Source organism: Zychaea mexicana, assembly GCF_025766255.1.
Source record: "Zychaea mexicana strain RSA 1403 chromosome Unknown BDB00scaffold_174, whole genome shotgun sequence".
NCBI classification, from domain to species: Eukaryota; Fungi; Mucoromycota; class Mucoromycetes; order Mucorales; family Lichtheimiaceae; genus Zychaea; species Zychaea mexicana.
Window position 1 is genome coordinate 52,351 of NW_026516837.1, and position 21,734 is coordinate 74,084.

At 43.7% G+C, this 21,734-nt stretch overlaps 8 protein-coding genes across 8 annotated transcripts; 4 read left to right on the forward strand and 4 right to left on the reverse strand.

Annotated features, from left to right (window-relative positions):
* Positions 1 to 1,182: 1,182 nt before the first annotated feature.
* On the reverse strand, positions 1,183 to 2,227 carry BDB00DRAFT_188645 (uncharacterized protein). Its single transcript, XM_053116401.1, has 3 exons — positions 1,787 to 2,227; positions 1,469 to 1,624; positions 1,183 to 1,402 (listed from the first exon to the last, which is right to left on the reverse strand). Exons 1-3 carry the CDS (start codon positions 2,112 to 2,114, stop codon positions 1,248 to 1,250), a joined length of 639 nt encoding a protein of 212 aa, XP_052972932.1. The 5' UTR covers positions 2,115 to 2,227; the 3' UTR covers positions 1,183 to 1,247.
* A 1,505-nt stretch (positions 2,228 to 3,732) lies between these two features.
* BDB00DRAFT_740105 (Myc-type, basic helix-loop-helix domain-containing protein) lies at positions 3,733 to 4,029 on the forward strand (the record flags this gene model as incomplete). Its single annotated transcript, XM_053118442.1, has 1 exon — positions 3,733 to 4,029. A coding segment is annotated over one exon (297 nt), but the record flags the coding sequence as incomplete, so codon positions are not given.
* Positions 4,030 to 5,719: 1,690 nt separating this feature from the next.
* Positions 5,720 to 7,157, forward strand: BDB00DRAFT_934075 (uncharacterized protein; the record flags this gene model as incomplete). Its single annotated transcript, XM_053129139.1, has 2 exons — positions 5,720 to 5,826; positions 6,916 to 7,157. Exons 1-2 carry the CDS (start codon positions 5,733 to 5,735, stop codon positions 7,155 to 7,157), a joined length of 336 nt encoding a protein of 111 aa, XP_052972934.1. The 5' UTR covers positions 5,720 to 5,732.
* A 2,955-nt stretch (positions 7,158 to 10,112) lies between these two features.
* Positions 10,113 to 11,092, forward strand: BDB00DRAFT_943455 (uncharacterized protein). The gene is made up of 3 exons (XM_053129445.1): positions 10,113 to 10,202; positions 10,272 to 10,372; positions 10,810 to 11,092. The coding sequence occupies exons 1-3, from the start codon at positions 10,127 to 10,129 to the stop codon at positions 10,960 to 10,962; spliced, it is 330 nt and encodes a 109-aa protein (XP_052972935.1). The 5' UTR covers positions 10,113 to 10,126; the 3' UTR covers positions 10,963 to 11,092.
* Positions 11,093 to 15,078: 3,986 nt separating this feature from the next.
* BDB00DRAFT_859306 (uncharacterized protein) lies at positions 15,079 to 16,662 on the reverse strand. The gene is given in 5 exon segments (XM_053125910.1): positions 15,079 to 15,483; positions 15,630 to 15,706; positions 15,766 to 15,862; positions 15,898 to 15,940; positions 15,955 to 16,662. 5 exon segments carry the CDS (start codon positions 16,479 to 16,481, stop codon positions 15,319 to 15,321), a joined length of 909 nt encoding a protein of 302 aa, XP_052972936.1. The 5' UTR covers positions 16,482 to 16,662; the 3' UTR covers positions 15,079 to 15,318.
* Positions 16,663 to 18,563: 1,901 nt separating this feature from the next.
* BDB00DRAFT_859310 (uncharacterized protein) lies at positions 18,564 to 19,127 on the reverse strand. The gene is made up of 2 exons (XM_053125911.1): positions 19,062 to 19,127; positions 18,564 to 18,991 (listed from the first exon to the last, which is right to left on the reverse strand). The coding sequence occupies exons 1-2, from the start codon at positions 19,094 to 19,096 to the stop codon at positions 18,844 to 18,846; spliced, it is 183 nt and encodes a 60-aa protein (XP_052972937.1). The 5' UTR covers positions 19,097 to 19,127; the 3' UTR covers positions 18,564 to 18,843.
* Positions 19,128 to 19,393: 266 nt separating this feature from the next.
* BDB00DRAFT_775942 (Aspartate/glutamate/uridylate kinase) lies at positions 19,394 to 20,386 on the forward strand (the record flags this gene model as incomplete). Its single annotated transcript, XM_053120247.1, has 3 exons — positions 19,394 to 19,599; positions 19,638 to 20,096; positions 20,140 to 20,386. Coding segments are annotated over 3 exons (912 nt in total), but the record flags the coding sequence as incomplete, so codon positions are not given.
* A 333-nt stretch (positions 20,387 to 20,719) lies between these two features.
* Positions 20,720 to 21,712, reverse strand: BDB00DRAFT_859311 (uncharacterized protein; the record flags this gene model as incomplete). Its single annotated transcript, XM_053125912.1, has 5 exons — positions 20,720 to 20,886; positions 20,995 to 21,151; positions 21,198 to 21,325; positions 21,411 to 21,464; positions 21,650 to 21,712. 5 exons carry the CDS (start codon positions 21,710 to 21,712, stop codon positions 20,755 to 20,757), a joined length of 534 nt encoding a protein of 177 aa, XP_052972939.1. The 3' UTR covers positions 20,720 to 20,754.
* Between the last annotated feature and the right edge of the window lie 22 nt (positions 21,713 to 21,734).

Genomic DNA, 21,734 nt, shown 5'->3' on the forward strand with positions numbered 1-21,734 from the left:
ATCAGCTGGATGGTTATTCGCATGTTTGCGATTCGTTCGTCAGTTTATCCATACTGAAGTCTAGCCAGCATGTCAAACAGTATATTAAGGGCTGTGAGCTCATTCAATAAGAATCATTTCATAAATGACTCTCACTGTATCTCATATTGTCTTTCATTTTCTATTTGATTTGATCTCTTCTCTTTTCACCTATCAATAATCCACGTTTATCACACCTATACTACTTAATCTTGTATAAGTAATTCAATAATATTAATTCTCAATCCATATATGCTGTGGTAGTTGCCAAGGATATGTCATCTCTTTTAAATATTGAGAGCTTCTGTTATCATTATAAACCAGTTTTAGTTGTTGTAATGGTGTGTTTTATCATGGAGATAGAATTTCTCGCTTTCTTATCTCCCAGTGGCTCAACTTTTAAAATTGCAGTACGGTACAGTATATAAAAATTACGCTACCATGTTTTAGAGAAAATGTAATGACCACAGCAAAGAAAAATAGAAAAGTATTTCAAAATAATGTAATTCAATATTAATTACAGAGCTGAACAGCTATTCTACATTCATATAATAAATGACTAATGGATAGAAACGTAACTGCTTCGAAAATTTTAAATGTGGGCTGCTAGGGCAAAAAGTCACACTCGTTCACTGCTAGTAGAAAGCGTGGAAATTATGCATTGCACTGTTAATTTCAATAAAGCTTCGAACAGGCATAGCATGCTTTTACGGCAAAGTAAAAATTTTATTGGAATTGCTCGGATAAGGATATCAGGTAACCATGAACTGTTCCTATTACGTCGTCATTGCTTGCTACGGTTGTGATATTCATGCTATTCAAAAAGACCTAAAGTTTACAACGTTATTGCTGACGTGACGAACTTTGGTTAGTGCAGTATCTTTTGACTAGGCTGTGTTATAGACGAAGAGAGACGAAATAATATAGTAACGTAGCTCGAATTTTAATTTACATCGATTAAAGGAACCAAGTGGTTCGCTTATGTTCCAAAGCGTTATTCATGTACAGAAAAAGAAGTCCAAACATCCAATATATCTGCGTTATAACACAATAACGTTTAAATGTTATAAATACACTGTGAATATGTGGTCCAACGTAATACGCTCCCCGTGCAATATCGAATGTGATAACCTCAATGGCATCATATTTGTATTAGACATCAGTAATTATTCAGGCTTCTGAAACTATGCACGTATAGAACCGTCTACACTAGCACCATTGTCTTTCAATTAACAGCGGGCATCACCAAATTTGAGGCATATTCGTGGTGAAATAACAACGATCAGATGAATCTCATGATCAAAACATTGACTGTGCAAAATGAATCGATGGACGATCAAAACGACTTGATCATGTTTGGGTATGCTTCTAGACAATCTTCTATCTAGAAATTAAGCGGTAAGCATCCCGTTGTGGAAGTGTATCCGAACGACTTATTCAAGGTGGTTACCTTTTTTTGCTGTTTTCCGAAGGCTCTTGATCGCTGTCAAAATGTGATCGGGTGAGGACTGGATCATGAATTTAAATGTAGTCACGGTACTCAGGGAGTACATTACTTTCAAAAATAGGATGTACAGTTGTAGAAGCAGTAATCGTCCTCCTGCCACTGTTAGATGTTTAAAGTCCAATAGTTAGAACACTAAAAATAAAAGTCGATGAAAAAGATCAAACGCTATTTCTGTTATTGTCGTGGTTAGCTGAGAGCGATTTAACGAGAGGAAGTATTAATGATTGTTGCTTATTTCGCAGTGGAACACCCACCATCTGCTTACCATGCCAGCCGACCCCTGGCGTTGGAACCCGGAGTAATCATCCGTAAACGACGTCTTCTTTTGGTGCATCCTATCGTTAAAGCAGCGTCTGGTTTTTGGGAAAAGGGAATTCCCTGGGGAGACTGACAAAAAGATGCAATTACGGAATGACAAGAATCTCGAGGGATTACTCAAGGCCCAGTTCTGAAGAAAGCGTTCGTTGATTGCTTGCCTTCCCACGTTAGCAATGTCTAGCTTTGTTTCAAGGCAATGTTCATCTTTTTCATAATGTTTGTAAAAATGAGTGAGTGAGAATGTTAAAAGATTCCTATGGGAACAGACCATGTACTAAGGTCGCACAAGAAAAAGTATGCATGGACGAATTGGCCAATGGGATACATCATTCTGTACTTTTGACATTGTTAAGTGCTATAACAGATGGCCCACTTGCATATTTCTAGTGCGCACACATGATGGTTCTTTTTGTCGAATCATTATTGTGGATCTCCTCACCAGCCGCTGTTGCTGTGTAACACTCACGAGATTGCGCCCAATGCGGATGATGGGGAAGTAAAAAGACAATAAAAGTTGACCACCAATGGCATTAAGCAGAAAGGGTTTGCTGGTTAGGCAAAGCTGCTTGAATGCACGGTAGATCGCCCATTTTTAGGACACGTGATGACACAAAGCAAATGGTATCTTGAAATAACAGGCAGCGTGAGAGGGCGTGGGCAGCATATTAAATGAGCATTGGCTGGATTAGAATAAGCATGATCTCCCTTTTCGGACCCTGTCCGATGAGGGCGAGTGGGGTCATGGGCGCATTATGATTTGCTCAAATAGGAACACAGCTTCGTAAAGATAGATTCTAGCAGTGTTATATGTGTGCGTATGCGCTTTGAAGAAGTGAGGGGAGCGGTGAAGAGAGAGAGAGAGAGAGAGAGAGAGTGTGTGTGTGTGTGTGTGTCTAAAATTTAGGTGCAAAGTGGGGGAGTGTTGTTTTTCTTTCGGAATGGGTCCAATCAGAGCCACACGTGTCGGACCACGCTGCTCACGATTGGTAACTTAAGCACTGACTGTTCCTGAGGCAAGCTATTTTATATTCTCACCTTCCCTTCCTCATTCTCTCTCTCTTACTCTTGCTTCCAGTCTCCCCTCGGGCCTTCTCTCTTCACTCTTTTTCTCTTTATTTTTCTCGTCTGTCCTGAAAACAGCCATGTCTCCCAACAAGGCTGCCAACAGCAACCCATCCACTTCTACTGTTCCTCCAAAAAAACGACGAAATCCATCCATAGCAGAAATAGGGGATTCTCCTACTACTAGCAACACGTCATCTCCGCTGCAGCAACAACCTAACCACGATGATGATGAGCCAGCAAACAAACGAGGGAAACGACACGACGAATCTGTCGCTCCTGCTACCCCCTCGAGTACAAACAGCAGTAGCATCGCACCGACGCCTCATCCGCCGCCAACAATGATGGCCTTACCTCCACCATTATTGTCCTATCCTCCGCATCATCCTCATCATCTAGCGGTGGTTCAGTCACCGTACTATCATCCCTTGTATCACGCCGGTCCATTCTATTTGCCAGTCGGCTCACCACCCCAGCCGCCGATCGCACCTCAGTCTCCGCTACCTTCTTCTGCTTCTCCGGCTTCCATAAGACCACGTAGCGGAAGTAATACAACACGTATTTTACCAAAATTGACAACAACAGCTACAGAAAGTTGTGCTTCAACATCATTGCCTTCTTCATCAGCAACAAATGAAGCAACGGCAGCGACACAGGCTTTTACTTATACATCACCGACGCTCAACCCTAACAATAATGGTGGCAGTCCAGCTGACTACCATCATCACGTTTATCACCCCTTTGCACTCCCGATCGCCGCAGCTCCAGCCGCATCTCCGTCGTCGCCAGCTAACGTCGTTGCACGCGAAGGTGGCGGCGCTAGCACCGCCGACCAACGAGAACAAGCACGTAAACTGTCACACAGTGCAATCGAGCGTCGTCGGCGAGAACGAATTAATGATAAAATCTTACAGTTACGACAGCTTATACCGTCGTGCGCAAACCAGGACCATCTACACAAAATGACCGTCTTACAGAGCGCGATTGATTATATCACCTATCTCAAAGATGTCGTTGCACGCTTGGACGGCGAAGATCGTGTCCATGTAGATCTAAAGATGGCCAAAGTGCCTAGATCTATGGTTCCCAAAGAAGTTGAAGCGTTCACCACGCAGTTCTCGGTCAATCATAACAACAATGGCTGCAACAGCAATAGTAGCAGCGGCAAACCACAAGACATTAGCAACAGTACTGCTGCTGATCAACGATCGAGGCGACGAAATAGTAGCGACGACGAAAGTAATGCTGGTAGCAGCGTCGGTAGTACATTATCTGAACAGCAAAAGCATAAACAGCCACAGCATCATAGTGATGGCCGAGCAAGCCCAGAAGGAGAGGGTAAGTGAGAAGAATATCAGTACCGTTCTCCCTTCATCCCACGTACGATGCAACAAGACGCTTATTATTGCTGTACGCTCTTTTACTTTCATTTTATATTCTTCTCGCTTGCTCGCCCCGCTCGGCCATCCTTTGTTAGCCTTGCAGTTGGACCAGCAACTACGCCAGCAGCATCAACAGCAAGAAGAAGAAGACTCTTCCCTATCACAAAAAACGCATTCTGCTTTTGACGATCAAAGGGGCATCAAGCCGATCGACGTTATCAAGGCAGGCACAACGTTCACAGGCAACAATATGGTTGCTACCCCTGTACCGTCACCCTTATCAGTACAGCCTCATGAGTGGACTTCCTCGACACTTCCATCACCTATGTACCGACCTCCAGAGCGAGGTAGTAACAGCAGCATCACCAGTAGTCCAACTACATCGCCCGTAGACTCTCCGCCACACTCTTGGAACAACGAAGATGAGCAACAGCCATCATCCTCATCATTACCGACACCTACTCTAACACCTAGGCAAACGACAGAACCACATCAAACCAAGCATATGAGCCTTAATAATATTCTTTGTTAATAATACCTCTCGTTTCTGTTCTTTGCAAGTTTCTTTTATAAGCTTCCTATTAGTACGCGTAAAAGCAGCCCTTCCCTATATATATACAGTTGAATTTTTTTTTGCTAATGCTCATATGTGTCTTTCTCTATACCCCCCACATTCCTATTCTACAAACAAAGTGTACATGCCCTTTCCCTTCTTCTTTAAATATGTTGTTGCCTTATATTTGATTCATATGACACGTACTATTGCATACCTTGTCATTCGATAATATTAAACTCTCTACTCTATCTTATTCCGCGGTTAATCTATATCCTCATAGTAATTGTTAACCCGTCCACGTTTTGCATGGACAATATCTCTAACGTTATCAATGCGCCAAACAGCTTCTTTGTGATGGTAATAAAAAGTAAACTATGATCTGGCCAATAGATTTTTAAGACATTGTCCACATGTAGCAATGTACAGGCTCAGCGTCCATTCGAAATAGAATGTTCCAGCTAAAAGATTTAGATCTAGCTGCGACGCGAAGGGTGCAAAAGGATAAAAGGCGAAAGACGATAGATAGCAAAACAGCAAATAAGATGAAGATACATCCAAGCCTACCATGCACATGCGCCTCTTTTGTTGTTGGACGGAATTACAATGCTTCAAGTAGATGTTGCAGAAAATACCTCCCGTGAGGGAGCCGCATGTAATGTTGTTACAGAATATTTCTTGATTCGGGTAGGAGAAATAGCTGTAGTTATTTATTGCTTCTCCAAAAACAAGGCAGTTTACTAATGTATGTAGCACCACATTTTATCAGCTGTCGCTGGACATATACGTATAACAATAATTGTACTCCTTTCTTTTTTTCATACAATAAAAAGTATAAATTCATGATTATGACTGTCTAAAACCTTTATTCGCGTTCCTGATTTTTATCATCATGTCAACACATAGCTATCCCACTTCGTATATCATCCAAACCTTTATCAATCAGCCCTCTCAATACGAAGAAGATAACGCCACTATCGATATTGGTTAAAATCCCCAGATCACTTTATCGTTTATGGATCGCTGCACAAGAGAAATAATACAGCTGTAAATTTAACAATAGAACTTGATCAAGTGGTGATCGTGCTCGAAAGAATTTTAGAGGGAAGGAATACGGATGCGGGTTATTATATATTTAGTCTAATCCTCCCGCTGGCTCTTATCAAGTACATAAAGAAAGAATACGACTTGACAGACTATAGTTTTCTATAGGCATACTTGATATTGATAGAGGATTAGACATACCATATAAATAGTGATTAGAAGATTTAAAAGCTATAGCGAGTAATAAACCAAACGAAGATTCACCACGGAGCTGTGGATGGTGGTGATGCTTTCCTGCTCGTTCTGCGTCTCACGGCTACAACGGCGGTAGCTACAGTAGTAAATCATTTGTGGCTGTATGCACAGCACACAAATACACACATACACAGAGTCTCTCTCCTTTCTCCAGTTATTCAACGTACTCTCTACTCTGTTAGAAACTCAAAGATCGTCCATCTGTAGTTGTATTTATAAATGAAAGTAGAAGGTTTCAGACAGAGGAGCGTAGCAGATAGTGCCATCGTTAAATCAAATAATCACACATGGGAATAGGTGCACCTTACCGTGGTAACATTTGTAGATCCAGTTACGTGGTGTTATTTAAGCTTTTCAATGCCATACTGAAATCCTTATGCATGGCAGTCAGCGTCGGCGCAACATTCTGCCATAGCATTTCAGCCAATCACAGGCCTTGAAATTGTACTTTTTGGACCATTTCAGTTTTCGCGTCTCTTTCCCACCTCATCAACCAATTTCTTATTGTTGTCTCGTTCATTGGTTACTGACTGATTACTATTTTCTCTTTTTATATTTTTAGCACAACTGTAGGAATCGATCAACGACAGCACGCTATCGATGGCGACCTGTCGCCCATATTTTTCAAATGCGTGCATTCATGAGGAGGTTGAACCTGGAATTAGCGCTGCACAGGGCCTATTCAACTAGGTGTGTGCAAGAGGCTTGTGAGGTCTACCACCAACAAAAAACCGAGTGAAACCGTCCTACTTACTTGCATTAAGAATGGAGTTTAGCTTCTACCGGCACCTTTTCAACCTGGAGCCGACGCGTCAGCGAAGTTGAAGTTCTCAGTCAAGGACCTGTGAATGCACGCCCTTTGATCAACGACTACGAATACAACTACGAGTACGAATACGAATACGGCTACGAATACGAATACGAGTACAACGACGACTACAACTACAGCTACGGCTACGATTACGAACGATACAACGAATACGACTCAAACAAAAAAAAGAACAAAAATAGGAGATGAAGAGAAGCAAAACTTGCAAGTGAGGTGCAGGTTGACTGTTGGCTATGGATTTTTATAAACTCTGTATCGTTCTGCTTAAGCTCTGGCTTTGGCTTTGGATTTGGATTCATGCTTTGAATGAACAATATATTTGGAAGCTAAAGTAGTGCCACCTCCTCGTGGTAGCTTCTGGAAACATTGCTATCAAGCAGTGACCAAGAGCACTACAAATATCATAGTAAACATAATAAATCTAATAAATGACTTTTCGTATAAAAAGCATATTATCTCTATGGTCTTGATACATCTTTTGCTTGGTTTCTTATACGTTTACTTGGCCGCATGCAATCTCGAATCATTGCTGAGCGTTATGTTGCATCCACCTGTGGATCCCGCCTGGTCTGTCAAAGGTGATGGTATGAGAGGCATTTGTGACGAAGTGGCCCTTTCGTGTGGGGATTACCTTTGCGTCAGTTTTTGCCTGGTATATGTAAATACTATTTCCTTATAGCACAAAAGCACTAATAGCAGACCCTTAGGCGAATGCCCATCTACAACGGCGACTGCATACATACGCAAAAATGGCATAGAATTTCGGTCACTGTTAGTAAACCTCTTCCTTTCTCTGTTTGTGTGTGTGTGGATATCCTGGCAGAGAGCGCTGTTGGTATGGAATGTTTGGGTTCACAGATCCAATTACTCGCTAAAATGGCGACATAACACCTCAGTGACTGAATACTAGTTTCGCATCCACTTCTAGTAGGTAACGTACATGGCCACGCCAGTGTTTTCAAACTGGTTTCCTCCGTTGATTTTGTCTTTGCGCTGAGCTTCTCAGCTGCACTTCTCGAAAAAAAACTGTACGCACGTACCCAGGGATCGTAATACATATTATTAAGTAGGAGGAGTAGAACATATTATATTATATGTTACAATTACAGAGATAATGACTGTTTATGTGAGCAGCGTCATCATAAAAGCGGATCCACCGCAAGGATTGGGAGAGGTTTTTGTTTTCTTAAAAAGGATCCCATTTCACTGCATCGACCAAGCTCGCCAGGTTACGATCATCGTCAATCACGCTGACCACTGAGTTCGATGCGAGGCTAAAATGGACAAGTAGTCTACCTCCCAGGATGTGGAAAACTCTATCAAGCGTATTCAGCAGCGTCGTGTACCAGTGATGTCTCCAAGCTCGGGATCCCCTCCGATGTCCTCCCCCCACACACTCCCTACACCCCCAATTTTATTTTCACGGCCAGCACGAACGGTCTGTGCATATAGAGGCCGAGTATGATAGCAAAGTACAATGGAGACCCTGCACGAAAAGCATCGTAACTTGGCCACAGAGCCGCAGAAAGACAAGGTCCTGGTATGTACGTGTTGCCAGGAGCCTGTACATTGTGCTGGTTGCAATTGTGTGGAAAAAGCTTTGCGAATCTCTTCGCGAGAACAGCCGCCATTCCGCTCGGAATTGGCCAAAATGCGTGACGCGACGAATACAATAAAATTAATTTTTGACATGGTTGCCATGCTTGACATGGCAACAAGCAGCTTTCAGGAACAAGAAATGTCACAACCCCTGAATGCCATGGCAACAAAAAGGTCTTTTCCTGCAGTATAGCTCATCGAAAACAAGCTTCCAGTTGTCTGCTTCAAAGGTCTCATAAGTCATAAAGAAGGATCTTTAATGTGAGTGGTAAGAGATCATGGGGCAAGGCAAACCAAAAAAGGAAATTCTTTGTGCATATCAAATCAAATCATATTAGAGCAAGTATAGATAAGGAAGCAGGATACAAAAAAACGCGTTTTCCTTTTTTTTTCTTCTTTACCAGTTTTTCTATTCTTCCGTACTTTTACGATGAGCACTCACGCTGAAAACACCTACGACCGAGCCACAGGCTACTACAACTTCGACCACGACGATGCATCCACCATCCCCTACGACCACGACGATGCGTCCACCATCCCCTACGACCCTGACGCGGCATCACAGCTTTCATACCATTCCCGTTCCACCATCTCCTCCGCGCCACCCCAATTCTCGCCCGTCCTTACACCCACCTTCAGCTTCGACAACGCCAGCACGGCCTCACACCACTCCTTCGTCACCGTCTTCTCTTCCGACTCCTCCCTCATCATTGACCTCGGCAACAATGATGATGCGTCCAGTGCTCTGTCGCGTGCGGGTTCGTCCCCACCGCCATCACCGCAGTTCAGTCCTTTGCATTCTCCCGTCTTGCCGCCGTCCCCTCTTCCTCACCATTCTGCTCCCGCTTCCCCTGTCCTCTTCCCCGCTCTCGCTCCTCCGATGGTTGAGGTTGCCGATGACGAAGAGGCTGAAGAGGCGCCAGTGCCAGAAGAGGATGAAGAGATCCCATATGCTGGTGATATGATGGACATTGACAGCGACGACATGGATATTGACGACGATCAGAGCAATCTGATGCACGTAGACTGGGTTCCTCCTTCGTACCCGTGGTGGTACTAAAAACATCCATAAAGTAAGCTACTCTACATTGACCTTTTTATTGAGCACGTTCACTGACTTGGACACGTCTATTCTTTCTGTTATGATAGATCCCAAAAAAAAGCAAAAAACACCACAAAAGGTAAGTATAATGTTTCTGCTGTCTTGTGCTTCTGCTTCTTTCCTATAATAAACGCGCTCATTGATACCGGCTTCTTCTTTTTCGTACAAATTCTAATAGCACCCAAAAAACAATTCAAAAGTCAAAACCCTCAAAAAACATTCAGTATTCAGTATTCAGTATTCCGTATAGCTATTGGTAACAAAGTCAACTCTCGTTTTACTAAGCCTGCTTCAAACACATTGCTGCCTGATAAAGATGAAAACTAACATTACTGGCTGGTCGATTTAATAGGCCCTCCTTTTCTTGCTTCCGTTCTTTTTTACCGGCTCCTGCCTTATCCTCTTCTTCCCGCTTGTTGGCGCGTCGGCGTCGTGGTGATGTGTCGGTTCCTCGGTGATGCCTTCTCGGCATAGCTTCTTGGGGTGGTTCGTTTGGGCCCTCTTTGGTCGGCTTATTTACGTGGGCTGTTTTGGTATGTAGTTTAAAGAAGGCTGTCTCAAATTCAAGGAATATATTTACTGATTGGATCCATGTTCTTTAGGTCTTTGCGTGGTCGGTTCGGCTGCGATGCTTCTAGTGTTTTGTCTGGCGGCTTCCGCCTTCGTCAGGCGATGGGATGCAGTGGAGGGTACCCGGAGTAAGGTAAGGGCTGAGATGGAAGGCTGTGGCAAGGCACTGTGCTATCGCCTGTATAGGGAGATATAGGGGGCCTCTGCGCATGTTTCACGATGACTTTGGACTAGATGGCTGTGGCACCACCGGTGTGCTGTATGGTGGTGCTAGGAACATTGCACTGTTGTTTGTCGGTTTTGGAGGACGTGGGTGACACCTTGCATAGCAGGAATGTACAATGGAGCGGCCCGGTAGACCATGGCTCTGTTTGCAGGCACGTATTAATCATCTTTACTTTCACGTAGTAATAAAGTGAGCATGATTTACTAACTAATTTAAAGTATTTTTGCTAGTCCTCCAACCCCCTTTCTTGTAGCAGTCAATCGTTTTGACGATTGCTAATACAAGGGAGGGGAGCAGCTCTATGTAGGACCTAAAGCCGTCTTTGCATTGTGGCATTCATTTAGTCGTGGTTGCTCCATTGGTTCACACTGGCTCAAAAGACACCCCGTGGTACTCCTGCGTCGACAATACCACAGAGCATTGTTCCACAAGCATTACCACCTCACCGACCCCACAGCACGGTCCTCAGTCGTCCTCTGGAATGTGTTTACGCCTAAACCGCGTCTGATCCCTCGGGGGGCCTGGGTAGCAGTTAGCTGTCCCTCTGCTATGGAAGTGAGTATCCTTCTGTCTCATAACCCTTACCCTCTGCTTCGGGTGCCTGAAGCTGGGGTGTCCGGGCTGGGGTAGTCCTGGCGAGAGCGGTGCGGTGGTAGTACGCTGCCATGTTGGGAGAGCGCCAGCTTTCCAGGCTAGCCGAGTAAAAAAAAAAAACTTGGCGCTGATCGTGGATTAGCAGAATCCCGTCTTTGGCTTGATTACGTCGTCGCTGCGTGTGGTTGTGCCTGACATGCCGTCATGGTGAGGTGGCGCCAAATTTCAGGCTAGCCGAGTACAAAAGCACCCTTGTGTCGAATCGAGGATTCGGAGAATCCCGTCTTTGGCTTGATTTTCTCTTGTCAAAATGCATGCCCATCACGAAAAAGCGTGCAACGGTGAATCACATGTTTCAGCGCAGCAATTTTATCATCACATCAAGAAGTAGCGCAACTCAGTGATACGGATAACAAGCAAGAAGTTGTAGCAACGAAGAGGCATCAGCATGGCTGACGGTTCAACTCGAGTATCTCAACAAGTTACGTTAAGGCGGCAAGGACATGTAAGGAGCAACACATAAAAGAGAGCGGTATCAGCACGTTGTAGACATAAAACCGAAAAGCACAAGAGCGGAAAGAATTGACAACATTGCAAATGACAACTGCTAAAGGTCGGATCGAGATGATGAGTCACCTCTGCTTATGACAACAAACAGCAAGATTTATTCATGCGACAACATCGACGCAACAAAATAGTCGGCATCGGCATTGATGACATCCAACTTGGTGGCAACAACTCAGGCAAACAGCATTTGCGGTAACAATTGACAACAGCGGGAACAGAACAAGCTTTCGAGCGGATCTTCATCATGGCACAACAAGATATCAAGAGCTTCGGACGACAACATCAACCAAGGCAGGAAGGTGGCAGCTAAACCCTGGAATCTGGCGACAGCACACTTATCAAACAATCAAGCGGTCAACAGCTTTTCAATTACATGACAATTCTCGTCCGCTTCTGATCGTTTATCGTTGAAGAGAAACAAGAAGCCATGGGAACGCTTTTCTGTCAAACCTGCATAATCTGGCGATAGTATAGTATGAAGCGTAATGACGACCACACATCAGAGACAACAAGAGCGGCAAAAAATAATGTAGGCAGCACAATGAGTCATTTTACTTGCTACTTTATGAAGCGAAAGTAAGTGCGTATGGTTTTCTGATGACACTGAAATTCAAGTCAAAAACAATGGTATGCTCATATCTATTATCTCTTCTTAGAAATCGTAAAGGCGATCCTAAAACTTGGCGATGACCTCCAGACAACAAAGCATCGCGGGTTTGGACGAAATGGAACAGTAAGGAAACCAATGCGAACAATTAACTCAACAAAGTGGCATCACATCATACGTGATAGTTTCATTCACTTAGCGGGTGGTGAATGGAAACGCAGCTGAAGCGGACGCAAATCAAACACAGGACACAGCTATTCAAACAGTACAAGACCTCGCTCATAAGGCGCATCAAACACGACATTGGCTTTGAGGGCGTCATCATCAAGTGGCCCATCATAATCAGATCCACACGACGGCACCGTATATCAACAAAGCGGAAAACAAGAAGAGCCTACCACCAGTATCCAGTCTACGATACATTGGTGAGAGAGACGATCCTACAAACCTGATCAGTGGCAAGCGGAAGCAGTCAATACATCTTTCAAAGTCAAGATGGAAGATACATATGCACATACACACTCCAAGCACATCAATGAAACGCACGTGATTGTCGACCAGCATCCATATTGCTCGCTCAATTATTATGCGACGACAATAAGATCATTTGTGGAGAAAACGAAAAAGGGTAATTGTGCAGTGCTCTAAAAGGATTACAACAAACGTCATTGGGACATACCACATATATTCATCAAAACTTCAAACCATCCATTAGCAAAAGTGGCGGCCGAACGATATTGCTATTTAATACATCCTCAAGAGATGCAGACACATGCTTCAAAAAAATCAGCTACAGACAGCAAGATATACCAGGGGCAATAGGCATTTAGAAAAGCATCACGGTAAGAATTAGTGGCAAAAAGCAATTGATCCACCTTGTAATGTTACGCAATTGTGCTCACATTGCTTTGTCGTAGAGCCCTGCATGTTCCTATATACCAGTCAACGAGATCTCTCACGAATATATTCCCACTACAGATGTTTGGTAAGTTAATGTCCAGGTAATGATAGACCCCGTAAATAAGGAAAAGAAAAAAGAAAAGAAAAAAGAAAAGAAAAAGAAACACAAAAAAAAAAAACAGAAAAGAAACAGACCAGAAAAAAACAAAAAGAAAAAAAATTATATACAAGACACGAGTTACAAGGCAAATGCTGCAAAAAAATGCAACTCGAGACAAAAAAAAAAGAACGACAAAAAGCAACACCTAGAGCAAGCTTATGGAAAATTATGATACAAGGTCAATACGTTTTTTAAGATACGAATGCACTTGTATCAATTCCGGGCTGAAGACAAACAATTGCATTCAAGACAAACATCAAAACAACGATAGGCATAACCTATACAAGTGGACCAATTATGGAAAAGTAGTTTTAACTGTAAGTACAAAACACATGGTGATATGTTGCCATCAATTTCATCGATAGCTAACGTCACAAAATCCACGTTATGTTTTCAATATTTCAAACAACAGTAACAAAATCAAGATTCTCGAGTTTGTAATCGCAAACAACTTGTCCATACCTCTAATCATAAATAACGTCCGTGATCCACAAGAAGAGATGACGCGATCATCATACAACGGATGTAGCTGATGAGTGATACAACAACAATACCGTTATACAAAACCAAGAAAACGATCAAGGATAATCATAAAGTACAACGACCAGTGCAACAGCAACTGCAGCACAGCCTTGGCATTGCAGAAACTTAGACTAGAAGCAAAAGAATAAGGGGCTATCATTACCACGGACGTAAACTTACTAACATTTGGTAGAATAAACATATCTTTCTTATCAGCTCAGAATACACTTACTTTTGCTAGGAGAAATTGCTCAAGATAGGGATTGTTGCATATAACCATTTCGTAGAATATATCATTTATTTATACAGTAGTGAGATCTAATGTTATCATAATGAACCAGTTTGTAACTCCTTCCGGGTCTCGTTGACTTATTCTGTCCTTTAGGTTTATTTGATAATACAGTGACTCAAAAAGCAGGTAAGTGTTGCCTTTATCATACTTGATCATCAATCTAACCTACAAACGCATCATTAAGAATATGTACATATTCGGATGTCGCTTCAATAAGAGCAGCTGATTATTAGCAGTGCATAATAGCATGCTACGATTGAGCTACGTACATGTGATACTGCATATACATGTCTTAGAAGATATGCGATGACGAATTGTATCAATTATGTTTTGCTCCTCTTGTTGCAGATCTGATTGATAATACTACTACATGTATATAGCAAGGTTTTAACAATCTTGTCTACTGAATTCCTTGCATGTAGGTAGTTGCTGCTTGCTTGATTGAAAGTTACCCATCGTACGAAACCAAAAGCTTCTACAAAAGTGAGCAGAAGGCACGCACTGCATTTAATTCAAACAGTAGCGAAAACATTGTGTATTTGATTGACCGCAATTATCACGGTAATTGAACCAACTTAGATTACCATCCATGGCAAAGAACGACAATAGGCACGACAACGACCCGGAAAAACAGATTCAGAAGAGGCAATAAGAACAGATAAGATAAGGACGAGCAAGTCAAAAAAGAAAGCATTGCTTTCTGTTAAAATGTGAAAGCAACGTAAAACCTGCTGGTCAACTTATAGAAAAGACACCGCCGTCGACGATGGTAGCACCCCTAATAACGACGAGAGAAGACCCAGCAAATAGAAATTGTTCCAGTCATCATCACATAAAGAAAACGTCTAAACAAAAAAGAAATGATGATGTAGATTAACACAGTTGTCAGTCAAGTTAATTTTGCTAAGCGGGCTCGAGGGGATTGTTTTGTTGTTTTCGAAGAAAAATGTATTGTTATTAATGAAAGGTCAATTGTACTACTTTAATGATTAAAACAAATAGCTAGAAACTATGTATACATGAAGATGTGGTGACAAGAAAAAGCGCTACTTTTGATGATGAGAAAAATGATGCAAACAGGGGGGGGTGGGGTGTGGGGGAGAAAGGTAAGAGATGAGAACTGTACAATGATTACATGAGAAAGTATTATCGCTTACACTACTAGCTGTTATTATACTATTATTATTACTGTTGTATCGAGCAAAAACAAGTTAGGTCACGGTCACTTGGCGCAACCAATGGATTGTTTTCATTTCTGCAGAATCATCAACAGCCCGTTGTTGCTCGCTATGATCGCCATACCACTGTTCAAAATACTCCAGTGTTTCGCGTGCGAGATCCATGACTGCTTGGCTTTCAGGTCTGGTATACTCAAGCTCGCCGGACATGATGAAGATGAATCATTGTCGTTGTCACGGTGTCGATGGTAATGGTATCGGCGTTGTTTCGCATATGGTCTCGCCGTTCAGTAGTCGTACGGAAAATCGTTCCTTATACAAAGCCATGGACCGTTCGTGCTCACCCACAAAGTCGCCATAGGGGGGCCCATGGCTTGAACGGTATCGCTAATAATTTTGCTTCCGGTCAGAGGGGCCAGCACTTTGGAAATGGCGACAGTGAGGCCGGATGATGCGGCAAAGAAGCTAATGCAGTGCTACCACGGTTGTCGGTTATAGCAGCCAATCGCCTGCTCTTTTGTTGTTGTTGTTGTTGGCGGTGGTGTTTTGGTTTGCTTTGTTTTGCATAATGTAGCCGCTGTTGTGGTTCGTGCACCGTCGTTGCTTCGTCACATGCGTTTCTTGCTGCCATGCTGATGTCAATGCAATACATAGGCTGTTTGTAGTAACAAATGTGTAACGAGCCAGACACTTAAAAGTCGCAAGCTATTTCCCGTATGGTGCCGATGAAGAACGACATCCGCTTTTTGCAGGTGCTTGCCTTCTTCCGTTGCTGACACTACTGTTGTTGCGGTATCCACATCCGATGCTGTGGTTATACAACAAGGGTCGTTGTTAAAGGTTACACACGTACTTGTCGTGGTTGATGCAGATGAAATCGTCGATGTGATCGAGAATCGGCTAGACGATGATATGGATGAGCACTGGTCTGGGCTTTGCCCAGCCATCGTATTCTCTGGAGACTGGGTGTCGTTTTGGACATGCTGGAGTTGCTTCTGGTCTTGCTCCTCCTGCTGGACGATCGCATGGGTACGTGCATCATTCACCCAATCGAAGGGATGGCGTAACCAGCTCTTGATAAGTGGGCTACCATGCACGACTGCAGTCGCATTGAATTGACGTTGACAAGGTATGACGGCTAATGGATGATCATTAGACGACTGCTGACGATGGTGATTATGAGTGCTGTCAACCATGGTATTTCTTCCAGAGTCAAGCTTCTTCTCTTTAGTGGATGCTTGTTTCTCGGGGGCTACTGTGATTCGACGATAAAGTGAGCTCCACCAAGGACCCTGAATAAATTGGCGCGTGCGGTGTTGCTGTTGATCCGAAGCCAGAAAAGAAGCTATTGATTGATAATGATAATGATGATGATGATGTGCGCTCAGGGTGGTAGTGGTGCTGTTGGTGATCTGGGGTCGATGCTGAGCGAAAGAAGAAAGTGATGAAGCCATGATGAAACGCGGGGAAAGTGTTTCTGTCGTTGCTGATGCTCTTTTTTGTTCAATAGTTTGTTGCTCATCAGTTTGCTCGTGGATTAGAGAGAGAGAAAGAGAGAGAGGAAGGCAATAAGAATAAAAGGGAAAAAAACGTGGACTATGAGTTTATAAAGTAATCCATTGTGAGTTGAATCAGGTGGGCTATGGGAAGAAGAGGATCGTGTGTGGAAATAAGGGTTTTCTCTTCCTTTGGTCTAGCTACTAGTCTTTCCAGGACTCTCTGGAGTAGAGCAGAAGGTGCTCCTTTTTTTCTTTTGAAAAAAAAAAAAACACCTATCCAACGTAGAGTACTCCTTCTTCCTAATAGCACAATAACCCATCAAGAACCGTTTCCCTAAACGGAAGCGATCATCATTACCAATACTCTCTGTCGTATGTTTTCCTACAAAACCTAAATGTCCTTTTTCTTCAGTCTTAAAAAGACGACGTTTTGAGGAGTGTTCGAAAGGAAAAAAAGGTGGGTTAGCCACCACTGTGCACAGTGATGAGGAGTGGGCTTTTTCGGTGAAAACAAGTGTCTTTGACGAGTACATTTCAGTGGCAGCAGGAGTGCCTCTTTGCTTACTATTTCTTTTCTTAGCTTATATTTTTGGGAGTCAAGAAAGACAGAGAAAAAAAAAAGGGAAAAAAGCTTATTATTCTTTCTATCACAATGGTCGGGTATGTTCCTTTCTTTTCCAACCAACAAAAACTGCAGTGCGATTCTTTTGATGCCATCCAAAAAATAGCTAACAATGCTCACTCTTGAGCCTATAAAATAAGGGGGAGAGGGCCGTTCTTGAGTTTAATTTTGACTGTGACGCTGCGAGCTTGTTGCTCTTTCCATTTCTTCTGTGCGCTACACATCCGTCTCTTTTCGTAGAAATGCAAGTGTGCTCAAGTAGTGAAAAAAGGAAAAAGAAAGTGTATGTGCTGTGTGTAAAGATAGCACAACCGACAGCTCGCTACTGCTCTTTCATTCTTTTTCTTACGATTTCTCTCTCTCTCTCTCTCTCTCTCTCTCTCCTTCTAACTTGCTCGCTCGTACACATGTCTTCTACTAAATATTTCATGATCTATGCTCCTTATCGCAACGACGACGGCGTCAACGTCCTCGATTTTGTTCCAAAGCCATTCGATCGTAGCTCGTGGCATTTTTCTTGACAGGGATACTCCCTTTAGGAGCGACAATCGCCCTAGACGCGGCTTTACGCCCGATGAGAGATAATAAATACAGTAGCTGGTGTGATACGTAGTGATGATGACGAGAAAAATTGTGATCAAGGAGAGTTTACGAAGAGGAGGTCAAGGGAAACCCTACGAGGGAGAGAAAAAGTGTTATCTTGAAGTAAGGAGCTAGAAGAGAAATCTTTAGTCATTAATGACATGACCATTAGCAGCAATAGGCGGATAGCAATAGTGACAGTAGGCGTTGTGCAACAATGGAGATGGTGATGATGTTAAAAGTCACATCGGAAGCCACCCACCTCCTCGGAGCAGGTGTGCGAAGATCAGCATGGTGTTGTGCGACAATGCCTGTTCCAAGAGTTAAGCGTGCGTACAGATAGCTACCGGGTCTCGGACTGGGTCAAACGCGAGTATCTGGTGATGCTAATAACCTCGAAAAGATTGACGCAAAGTAAAAAAAAAAAAACCACCTTAACGTGGCATGGACAGTTAAAGTAGATGATCGACACTTTGTGTGTGGACCCACATCAGTATTGCATACCAATGCATTGGAATTGCTTCTTGTACTGAAAAACGTCTTATACTAGATGGTTTTGCCTGTTTAATAAGCGAGTAATAATCATTTTAAGGAGTAAAGCCATTTGGGTAATACAAAAGCACAAAAAAAAACAAACTTGAGATCGCACAGGCCATTGTAAATGAAAAGCTAGACTCCGCGCATGATTAAATCTGCAAGTATATTGTATTATTTGGCTCTGATAACCAATAGACAATTGAGCAATGATAAATGCCCAAAAGAACAATGTGTAGCCTGCGTACAGGTTTTTTGACAGGTTTGGTGGTTGCTGCTCGATTAGCCTGAATGTTTTCTTAGTCCGTGCTCGTTCCCATACTAGTCCGGCTTGTGAAACAAGTTACACACAATAAATGAGCAGTGTAAACAAAGCAACTGACGAGTAGAAGAAGGTGTGGGTATGATATGTGCTGTGAGATAGCAAAAGTAGGAAAAGGAACGGTCTCCGTGGTTACCATTGCCAGTTCTCGGCAATGCGTATGAAAGGGATTTCTAGCAAATGAGATAACGCGTAAGCATGTGGAATATGAAGAGACCCCGGGGACACCTCGGGCAATTGTGCATCATCCATCCATCATTTGGGGGGTGGGGACAGCGTGAGGGGGAGACGAGGGGAGGGGGCTGTTTGGGGGTGAGAGAGAGAGAGAGAGAGAGAGAGTTGGGATCTGGCCCTGGATTTTGGGAAAAGCTATTTTAAGCTTCCCTGTTTCGTCTCGCGTTTCTTGCTTTCTTTTTCTTCTCACTTTACTACTTTGCAATCAGAAGCCAACTTCTTGGTGACCATACTTACCTGCTACTCGCTGCTACTTCCAACGCCCCTGACCCTTTCCTTTCTTCGACTGATCGACTTGTACATAACAATGAAACTGTCATCATCAAACTTGGCGGCGCGGCAATTACCAACAAGAAGGGTTCCTGTCAACTCGCTGATGAACATACACTGGATGCGTTGATGCAACAGATCCAGCAAGCCCACGAATATCTCTCTGCGCAAGGCCACCGCCTCATCCTCATCCATGGCGCCGGCAGCTTCGGACACCCTCAGGCCCGCCAATACAATCTCAAACAGGCTGGGTAACAACCTCTGGCCTATCCACACCACCCTTGACGAGTGCCGACGACGACGATCCGCTGGACCAAAAGGCAGGATTCGCGCATACGCGCAAGTGTCTTTTGGAGCTGCATCTGGCGCTACTTTCGCGATTGCAACAGCGTGGCCTCCCGGTCCTTGGCCTATCACCCTTCGAGCACTTGGAGACGGACGGTGGAGACAAGAGCCCGAACGCATGCTTTGAGAAGCTCGCCAACCGCACGAGCCAGTACCTGAAACTAGGTTTCATCCCATTGTTGCACGGAGATGCTGTTCTGGATCGCTCGCTCGGTTGCACCATTCTTTCAGGCGATATTGTCATGCACAAGCTCGTCATGCTGATGCCCAACATCACGCGCTGCGTGTTTGTTACCGACGTGGAAGGCATCTATGATGCAGATCCAAAGACGACAAAGCGTCCCAAGCTGATCAAACACTCCGCGCTGAGGAGGAGAACAACAACAAAACAACAACAACAAGCGTTTGCCTAAACGCGGCAGTGCAACCAAGACTGCAGCAAACAGAAAACAACGCCGCTTGGCCCCTGTCTCCACCGGGGTCGACGTTACTGGCGGCATGGGCGGCAAGGTCAAGTGGGCCCGTCAAATCATGCTCGATGCCGCATCCACGCTGAAACGAACCGATTTGGATATCGTCATTTGCAAGGCGGCCTCGCCCGAAGCTACCAGGGTGATGAGTCTTGAGCCTGTCCTCGAAAAAGGGTTGCCTGTGCCTGGTCAGCTCATGACAGTGTTCTCCTGGGCTCAGTAACTGTTGCTGTTGCACTTTGTGTGCGGTTGCATCAAACACGACCATACCAGTGTGTTACCAAAGCATCCTTCGCCCCTTTGCTCTCTTCCGTTCTGCCCCGCCTTCCCCAAACCACCGTCACCACCCAAAAGCATCCATCCACCCGCCTTTTCACCGAGAGAGAGAGCGAGAAAAAAGCTACTTGATAGATGTCGTCGTTGCCTATATCGATTTGTGATACCGTTTCATTATCTTTCTACTCGTTCATTGCCATTTTTCTGTACACTACATTATTTTATCAGTTGTCTGTTTTCTTTTTCAGTCGCTTTAGATACTATTAAAAAAGATTTGCATCCTTTATATATGTTGGCTTCTGGTTATTTTTATCATCATTTAGCAAGGTAATCTTGGACCAACTGGCGAACGTGCTCGGGTTGTTTAGAGTACACAGCAAGTAACCGCTCTGTGGCAAGGGCATGTAGGTCTCCTCCATGATCTGCACCCGTCAGTTTGGATGCACACTACATGTCAAGTATTTGTTGTTGTTGTTGTTGGTGTCTTGCTGTTAGCAAAACAAGTGGTCATCCACATCTCAAACAGATCAACAAATTGGAAAAAGTTGGACTTACCAGCTGCAGGCCATAGAGTGCCCGCACATTATCCGTACACAACTCCAACACCTTGCAATAATGCTTCATTGCCAACGACCAGTTTCCCAGTGTGTAGACAATCTCGGCGTACTTGAGATACCAGATGTGGTTGGCAGGCTGGAGAATGATCAGCTCCCTCGCAGCAAAATGCGGCTTGTTCATAGTAATGTTGGTCCATATACATGTTGCAAAGTTCAATCCATCCTTCATGGTCATCGTAGTAGGTATCCAAGTATTCCGTCATGGCTGCAATTGCTTCCTCCGTCTTGTTCCGTTCCTTTAGGAGCACAATTTGACGTTTTGAAGCCAACTAGAGCGTGCATATACATATAGCATGTCAACTTTCATAGATTTTTCATTGTTGTTGTACATGACTTATTTTTATCTTGGGTTACCAAATGAGTTGCATCCTTCTCCAATATGCTATCATACACCGTTTGTGCCTCGTCCTAGTTTTCCTTGTGCTTCCAAAAACATGCCCTTTAATCGTTGTAGTCGAAGTGAACTGTCCCCAAACCGGCCTGCAGTTGATCGAGACAGTGCTAAAATAGTAAAAACAACCGACGTCCCCCCCACCATTCACATTAGCTTCTAAATATTCGCTAAAGTCCCTTTCCAACTTTTTGTCTCTTACTTGTGCTAGTTCGAAATCTTCAACATCGAGAGCTGCAATTGTTATTTGCTCATAAAGGGCCATACTGTTGCAAAATTATACTTTT

Coding starts and splice junctions, on each gene's coding strand:
- BDB00DRAFT_188645 (XM_053116401.1), bottom strand. CDS start 2,114: ATGGTCTGTTCCCATAGGAATCTTTTAACATTCTCACTCACTCATTTT. Junction 1,625..1,786: donor GGGGTCGGCTGGCATGGTAA/GCAGATGGTGGG, acceptor AACATCTAACAG/TGGCAGGAGGACGATTACTG. Junction 1,403..1,468: donor TCGGAAAACAGCAAAAAAAG/GTAACCACCTTG, acceptor CTTAATTTCTAG/ATAGAAGATTGTCTAGAAGC.
- BDB00DRAFT_943455 (XM_053129445.1), top strand. CDS start 10,127: ATGCCTTCTCGGCATAGCTTCTTGGGGTGGTTCGTTTGGGCCCTCTTT. Junction 10,203..10,271: donor TATTTACGTGGGCTGTTTTG/GTATGTAGTTTA, acceptor CATGTTCTTTAG/GTCTTTGCGTGGTCGGTTCG. Junction 10,373..10,809: donor TGGAGGGTACCCGGAGTAAG/GTAAGGGCTGAG, acceptor GCATTCATTTAG/TCGTGGTTGCTCCATTGGTT.
- BDB00DRAFT_859306 (XM_053125910.1), bottom strand. CDS start 16,481: ATGGTTGACAGCACTCATAATCACCATCGTCAGCAGTCGTCTAATGAT. Junction 15,863..15,897: donor CATGGCAGCAAGAAACGCAT/GTGACGAAGCAA, acceptor GAACCACAACAG/CGGCTACATTATGCAAAACA. Junction 15,484..15,629: donor CCCCTATGGCGACTTTGTGG/GTGAGCACGAAC, acceptor ATGTCCGGCGAG/CTTGAGTATACCAGACCTGA.
- BDB00DRAFT_859310 (XM_053125911.1), bottom strand. CDS start 19,096: ATGGATGATGCACAATTGCCCGAGGTGTCCCCGGG. Junction 18,992..19,061: donor TTGCCCGAGGTGTCCCCGGG/GTCTCTTCATAT, acceptor CGCATTGCCGAG/AACTGGCAATGGTAACCACG.